This window comes from Salvelinus namaycush, chromosome 8 (assembly GCF_016432855.1).
Source record: "Salvelinus namaycush isolate Seneca chromosome 8, SaNama_1.0, whole genome shotgun sequence".
In the NCBI taxonomy this organism is placed as follows: Eukaryota; Metazoa; Chordata; class Actinopteri; order Salmoniformes; family Salmonidae; genus Salvelinus; species Salvelinus namaycush.
This window is the reverse complement of record NC_052314.1, coordinates 15151876-15159382: the sequence shown is the minus strand read 5'-3', so window position 1 is coordinate 15159382 and position 7507 is coordinate 15151876. Positions and strand designations below refer to the sequence as shown.

Genomic DNA, 7507 nt, shown 5'->3' with positions numbered 1-7507 from the left:
AAGCACCCCCACAACATGATGCTGCCACCCCCCGTGCTTCACGGTTGGGATGGTGTTCTTCGGCTTGCAAGCCTCCCCCTTTTCCCTCCAAACATAACGATGGTCATTATGGCCAATTAGTTCTATTTTTGTTTCATCAGACCAGAGGACATTTCTCCAAAAAGTTCGATATTTTTCCCCATGTGCAGTTGTAAACCATAGTCTGGCTTTTTTATGGCGGTTTTTGAGCAGTGGCTTCTTCCTTGCTGAGCGGCCTTTCAGATTATGTCGATATAGGACTCGTTTTACTGTGGATATAGATACTTTTGTACCTGTTTCCTCCAGCATCTTCACAAGGTCCTTTGCTGTTCATATTCACTTTTCGCACCAAAGTACGTTCATCTCTAAGAGACAGAACGCGTCTCCTTCCTGAGTGGTATGACGGCTGTGTGGTCCCATGGTGTTTATACTTGCGTACTGTTGTTTGTACAGATGAACGTGGTACCTTCAGGCGTTTGGAAATTGCTCCCAAGGATGAGCCAGACTTTTGGAGATCTACAATTGTTTTTCTGAGGTCTTGGCTGATTTCTTTTGATTTTCCCATGATGTCAAGCAGAGGCACTGAGTTTGAAATAGATCCAGAAGTGCACCTCCAATTGACTCAAATAATGTAAATTAGCCTAACACAAGCTTTTAAAACCATTACATAATTTTCTGGAAATTTCCAAGCTGTTTAAATACACAGTCAACTTAGTGTATGTAAACTTCTGACCCACTGGAATTGTGATACAGTGAATTATTATTGAAATAATCTGTCTATAAACAATTGTTGGAAAAATGACTTGTGTCATGCACAAAGTAGATGTCCTAACCGACTTGCCAAAACCATAGTTTGTTAACAAAACATTTGTGGAGTGGTTGAAAAATGAGTTTTAATGACTCCAACCTAATTGTATGTAAACTTCCGACTTCAACTGTATGCACCCTCAGCTGCAAGTTTTCAGTTTTTTTTGTCTTCTTTCTTGTTTGTTTCACAATAAAAAATATTTTGCATCTTCAAAGTGGTTGGCATCTTGTGTAAATCAAATGATACAAACCCCCCAAAAATCCATTTTAATTCCAGGTTGTAAGGCAACAAAATAGGGAAAATGCCAAGGGGGGTGAATACTTTCACAAGCCACTTTAATTCAGAACATCAATAAGCAAAAACAGCAGGACAGAACTACATAATTTTTTTTTTAAAAGGTACACATAGCCTACATATCAATACATACACACTAACTATCTAGATCAAATAGGGGAGAGTCGATGTGCTGTGAGGTGTTGCTTTGTCTGTTTTTTGAATCCAGGTTTGCTGTTTATTTGAGCAAAATGAGATGGAAGGAAGTTCCATGCAATAAGGGCTCTATATAATTTATATATTTTTTTCTCTATTGTGTTATTGACTGTATGTTTGTTTATTCCATGTGTAACTCTATGTTGTTGTTTGTGTCGCACTGCTTTGCTTTATCTTGGCCAGGTCGCAGTTGTAAATGAGAACTTGTTCTCAACTGGCCTACCTGGTTAAATAAAGGTGAAATAAATTAAAAATAATAATACTGTATGCTTTCTTGATTTTTCTTCTCTCATCATAACGTATATTTCAAGCATATGTTTAATATTTATAAAAGTTACGTATAGATATATCCCTTAAGTAGGGGAACCAGTCTCTGATGAGAGAGCCATAATACCAGAACCAGGGGTAGTAAGACTCTGTCTGACGAGTGGCTCCAGAAGTGATGATGTGAAGCGCTGCCTCACTGGCCGGCCAGGCTGGGATGTTGGTGAACCCCCTGTAATACAAACAGTGATGACTCTGCATCCTTTCAATATTTTGAAATGTATCCAAGGATACTTGGATAAAGGTGCTCTAACAACTGTCAAGACAACCGTAAAACACTTTGTAGTGTTGCAACTTGACTGAAGTTGATATCAACAATATCGTACTTGACTTTCTCCATAGCCGAGTCCGTATCGATCAGGGCCAGGACGGTGATAGTAATGGACACGTTGCTCCTCTGCATGGCCAGCTCATGCTGCAGCGTCCCAAAGAAACCATTCAGGGCAAACTTTGTGGATGTGTAGGGGGCCATAAATGGGCTGCACATTTTTCCTGTGGGACCAAAACACTAGCCAATCATAGATCCAGGGTCACTTGGAAAGCTTAGTTTAGAGAAGAGCTCTGACCCACCTAATAAGGAGGAGACGACCACAATGGAACCACTACTCTGCTCAAGGGTGGGCAGAGCAGTCTTCGCCATCTGCAGATAGCTGAGGAAATTTACCTGACAAAGAGCAAGTAAAAGAGGAGATAAAATAACACTATTGTAATAGTGGTACTGTACATATAATGGTAGGCTACATGTACATGTCATCCTACTGGGTCACATGAAACACAGTAGTCGAGATAGATACCCCACCTGCATTAACCATCTAGTGTGCTCCACATCTCCGTCCCACATGGCGAATGGGCTGGAACCTATGTGGTTCAGCACCAGGTAGTCCAGTCCTCCCAGCTTGTCCACAGCAAACTGCACCACTCTCTCTGGGTCAGAAGGATTGGCCATGTCTGCTGCTACGTACAGAGCTTTCTGGGCCCCCAAACCCTGGCACTTCTCTACTACCTGCAGTACAAGAGAGTGATGTTTGCATAAGAGTAACATAATTATGAAAAACATTAAGGTATTGTCATAGACAACTATTGCCTAGCGACATTGATGAAAACACCTGATTGAAGTGTCACTGACCTGCTGTAGAACTTTCTCCCTCCTGGCTGTAATAACCACCTGGGCACCAAAGCCGGCAAGGTGATATGCCATTTGTTCACCTATACCCGTACTGGCACCAGTCACCAGGACCCGTGCACCCTTTAAAGACTCTGAAAACCAGCCACGTTGAAAGTCATTACAGTACTCATTACATCTTACAGTATAGTTTGTCTAAATACACTAAAAACTAAGACAAGGGAATAGAATGGAGATGTTTATTGTCGACGTGAGGCCTATCAAGAAAATGTGCATTTGATGTGCACTAAAGTACGTGCTGCATCCTAGACCTAATGGACACTTTCCTGGCATCCAACTAGCCAGGAAATACACTGCTCAAAAAAATAAAGGGAACACTAAAATAACACATCCTAGATCTGAATGAATGAACTATTCTTATTAAATACTTTTTTCTTTACATAGTTGAATGTGCTGACAACAAAATCACACAAAAATTATCAATGGAAATCAAATGTATCAACCCATGGAGGTCTGGATTTGGAGTCACACTCAAAATTAAAGTGGAAAACCACACTACAGGCTGATCCAACTTTGATGTAATGTCCTTAAAACAAGTCAAAATGAGGGTCAGTAGTGTGTGTGACCTCCACGTGCCTGTATGACCTCCCTACAACGCCTGGGCATGCTCCTGATGAGGTGGCGGATGGTCTCCTGAGGGATCTCCTCCCAGACCTGGACTAAAGCATCCGCCAACTCCTGGACAGTCTGTGGTGCAACGTGGCATTGGTGGATGGAGCGAGACATGATGTCCCAGATGTGCTCAATTGGATTCAGGTCTGGGGAACGGGCGGGCCAGTCCATAGCATCAATGCCTTCCTCTTGCAGGAACTGCTGACACACTCCAGCCACATGAGGTCTAGCATTGTCTTGCATTAGGAGGAACCCAGGGCCAACCGCACCAGCATATGGTCTCACAAGGGGTCTGAGGATCTCATCTCGGTACCTAATGGCAGTCAGGCTACCTCTGGCGAGCCCATGGAGGGCTGTGCGGCCCCCCAAAGAAATGCCACCCCACACCATGACTGACCCACCGTCAAACCGGTCATGCTGGAGGATGTTGCAGGCAGCAGAACGTTCTCCACGGCGTCTCCAGACTGCCACGTCTGTCACATGTGCTCAGTGTGAACCTGCTTTCATCTGTGAAGAGCACAGGGCGCCAGTGGCGAATTTGCCAATCTTGGTGTTCTCTGGCAAATGCCAAACGTCCTGCACGGTGTTGGGCTGTAAGCACAACCCCCACCTGTGGACGTCGGGCCCTCATACCACCCTCATGGAGTCTGTTTCTGACCGTTTGAGCAGACACATGCACATTTGTGGCCTGCTTGAGGTCATTTTGCAGGGCTCTGGCAGTGCTCCTCCTTGCACAAAGGCGAAGGTAGCGGTCCTGCTGCTGGGTTGTTGCCCTTGTGTTGTTTAAGTGTTCCCTTTATTTTTTTGAGCAGTGTATATCTGGAGTACTTCTCCTGTCTTATCCGGTGTCCTGTGTGAATTTAAGTATGCTCTCTCTAATTCTCTCCTTCTCTCTTTCTTTCTCTCTCTCGGAGGACCTGAGCCCTAGGACCATGCGTCAGGACTACCGGGCATGATGACTCCTTGCTGTCCCCAGTCCAACTGGCATTGCTGCTGTTCCAGTTTCAACTGTTCTGCCTGCGGCTATGGAACCCTGACCTGTCCACCGGACATGCTACCTGTCCCAGACCATTTCAATGAAATTATGTTGAATAGACGTTGAATTGATGTCTGTGCCCAGTGGGTTATGAACGAAGTTAATTGTTAGATAGTGCCTGAGTTTGCTGCTTTTGGTTCTGAAAAAACCCAGGCTAATTTATGGTGAGAAATAGTGGGGGAAACAAATGTCCACACTTATAGAAATAACGATAACCTAAGTTTAAATGTGATAGATTATTAGAAGTATAATGCTGTGATTGCAATTTCCACTGCTTTTTACTGTACATGGAAACTACTCTAGCCAGATGATCAACTACTACGGGTTCCACCCTAAACCAGTTATGAGTGGAATGCATATTAAGTAGTAGGCTGTAGTTCTGTATGGTTCCAATTCCACATGGTTGCCTCTGACTCATTTCAGGCCTAGGACGACTATACTGTATTACGGTATGTGTATTGTACTGTATTGCACTCACAAAGGTCATCTGGCCAAAAGCTTAGCTCAGTAAACCTGAAAGTTACATTGAATAAGTGTTTGTGAATTCATTCATATCAGATTGGTTATTACGGAGTGCAACGAGTGCACCAAGTAGTGCACCAAGTAGTGCACCAAACATTACTCATCACTTAGCCTACCAAAACAAAACGGAAACACATTCCAGCAGTGTTGCTTTGGATTTAAACGTGTAAGAAACGTGTACTTTGAAACAGTTTCACTTGATAGACCAGTCAAGGATTGTGAAGAAGCTAAATAAATATCTTACCTGAGTCGAAGGTGGGTCCACTCCATTGGAAAGCAACAAAAGCTACTCCTATAGCAACAACTATTAAGAGATTAGTAAAAGCCTTCATCTTGTGACTGCAATACCGTACTCAATGGGCTTGTTTGAGTGGTAAGGCGGAAGAAACTAGCCTTTGCCGAGTCCCCAACAACCGGATATTCCGGTTTTCAGGGGAAATGGAAAGACAGCCTGTGATGCAACTTCCTCTTTGGTTGTTAACAAGGTGACACTATCTTAACTCTTCTTCCACATATACTGGATTGGTTAAACAGTTTTTGTCTTCTCGTCAAGACCAGTATGTAGGGGATCTAGTTTCAGGGGTTTATTTTACACCTGTAACCGACTATAGACCAAAGTCCAGGAGTGAAGTCGGGAGGTGCATCAGCTACAGCCCAAAGTCGGACACTGATGTGGTTTTCCAACAGCAAAGCTTAGTGCAACATGGCAGTGTTTATAAAGGTTTTGCTTTGTTATGTCAAAATAAACATGTTTCCAACCCCCATATCACACACTCACAATCTGAAAATATACGTGTATGTGTGTACATTGTACTAGTGGAGGCTGCTGAAGGGAGGACGGCTCATAGTAATGGCTGGAATGGAATTAATGGAATGGTATCAACCACATGGAAACCAGATGTTTGCTACCATTCCATTGACTCCATTTCAGCCATTATTATGAGCCGTCCTCCCCTCAGCAGCCTCCACTGCATTGTGCTATCAATTGGGGTTGAGAGAGCCGCAAATATCACATTTATCTGTACATATCCACTGTATACATATGAATCGCGGCAGTAAAATATCGGAGTCGTAAAATATCCCCAAAAACGAAATATGTTTTGGATGAACAAATTCATATGAACTACCAAAAACCAAAAACATTAACCAAAATTCACGCTACTTCTGCTAATAAAATCATGTGCAATCTGATCCCTACACAGGCTCAGGAGCCTGGTAGGGCGGTACTGTTTCTGTTGCCAGTACCCCTTGCAGGTCTTCTGCTGTGAATTCTTTCAAGCCCAGAAACGTTTCTGCCGCAGCCACAAGGATGTCCAATTTTGGGGATTTCTTTGACACTTGAGCAGTACAATTAATAATCGTTGCAATAAATGGCACAAAATCCACCTTTTTCACACTAAGCGTGTCCGGTTCTCTTAATTGACAAACATTCACTAATGGCTGGGGTGTTTCTACTACTATATCATCAACACTAGAGTCGCTTGCTTTCTCAATTCAATTAATCAATCAAATGTATTTATAAAGCCCTTCTTAGATCAGCTGATGTCACAAAGTGCTGTACACAAACCCAGCCTAAAACCCCAAACAGCAAGCAATGCAGGTGTAGAAGCACAGTGGCTAGGAAAAACTCCCTAGAAAGGCCAGAACCTAGGAAGAAACCTAGAGAGGTTTCTCTAGGTCTGGGTAGCCATTTGATTAGATGTTCAGGAGTCTTATGGCTTGGGGGTAGAAGCTGTTTAGAAGCCTCTTGGACCTAGACTTGGCGCTCCGGTCCCACTTGCCATGCGGTAGCAGAGAGAACAGTCTATGACTAGGGTGGCTGGAGTCTTTGACAAGTTTTAGGGCCTTCCTCTGACACCGCCTGGTATAGAGTTCCTGGATGGCAGGAAGCTTGGCCTCAGGCAACAGAACATTGTACTGCCTACACTCGGTTTGTTGTTTATATTAAAACATTTTCATTAAATCGTTTTTAATTCGAACTAAAGTTTTTTTGCTAAGGAAATGCTGGGATGTGTTTTTCAATTATGTTAAAGGTAATTATGATGCAACTATGATGGTGATACGATATGGATTACAATTATCATCATGAATATTAAGGCTATACGCACTACATGTTACACACATAGACACTCAACCATGCAAATTGTATTATTTATTTGGACATCACACATTATAGTCTTCCTCTTATACAGACATCGTACACACTCTCACTATATCACATCCAATATCATACACATTGACCTACTCAGATTTGCTACACACATAATATCTTGTCTCAATTTTCTATCATCTGTGGCATTGGCTCACAGGCAAACAAGCAAGGGAATAAAACAAATATTGCTAGAACCTATTTCTTGATTTCTAAATATCAGACATTTGAAAGCCCCAGTTTTGACCTTCATAATACCTCTGATGGCAGTAACTTTACAAGCAATAATTATGGTCAATTTAGACTGAGAATAGTATCTAGTTATGGTAAGGGGTGAAATAAGTATAGCCAGTTATAATTGTAACG

General features: G+C 42.6%; 1 protein-coding gene across 1 annotated transcript; it reads right to left on the bottom strand.

The window, feature by feature from the left end:
• Window positions 1-1574: 1574 nt before the first annotated feature.
• LOC120051791 (hydroxysteroid 11-beta-dehydrogenase 1-like protein) lies at window positions 1575-5324 on the bottom strand. Its single transcript, XM_038998680.1, has 6 exons — window positions 5237-5324; window positions 2766-2896; window positions 2439-2642; window positions 2210-2303; window positions 1966-2131; window positions 1575-1811 (listed from the first exon to the last, which is right to left on the bottom strand). The coding sequence occupies exons 1-6, from the start codon at window positions 5322-5324 to the stop codon at window positions 1634-1636; spliced, it is 861 nt and encodes a 286-aa protein (XP_038854608.1). The 3' UTR covers window positions 1575-1633.
• Between the last annotated feature and the right edge of the window lie 2183 nt (window positions 5325-7507).

Excerpts from the sequence above, each read along its gene's own strand:
- LOC120051791 (XM_038998680.1), bottom strand. The coding sequence starts at position 5,324 with ATGAAGGCTTTTACTAATCTCTTAATAGTTGTTGCTATAGGAGTAGCT. Across the intron at positions 2,643-2,765 it reads GGGAGAAAGTTCTACAGCAG|GTAGTAGAGAAGTGCCAGGG; the intron begins GTCAGTGACACT and ends CTTGTACTGCAG. Across the intron at positions 1,812-1,965 it reads TCGGCTATGGAGAAAGTCAA|GGGGTTCACCAACATCCCAG; the intron begins GTACGATATTGT and ends TTTGTATTACAG.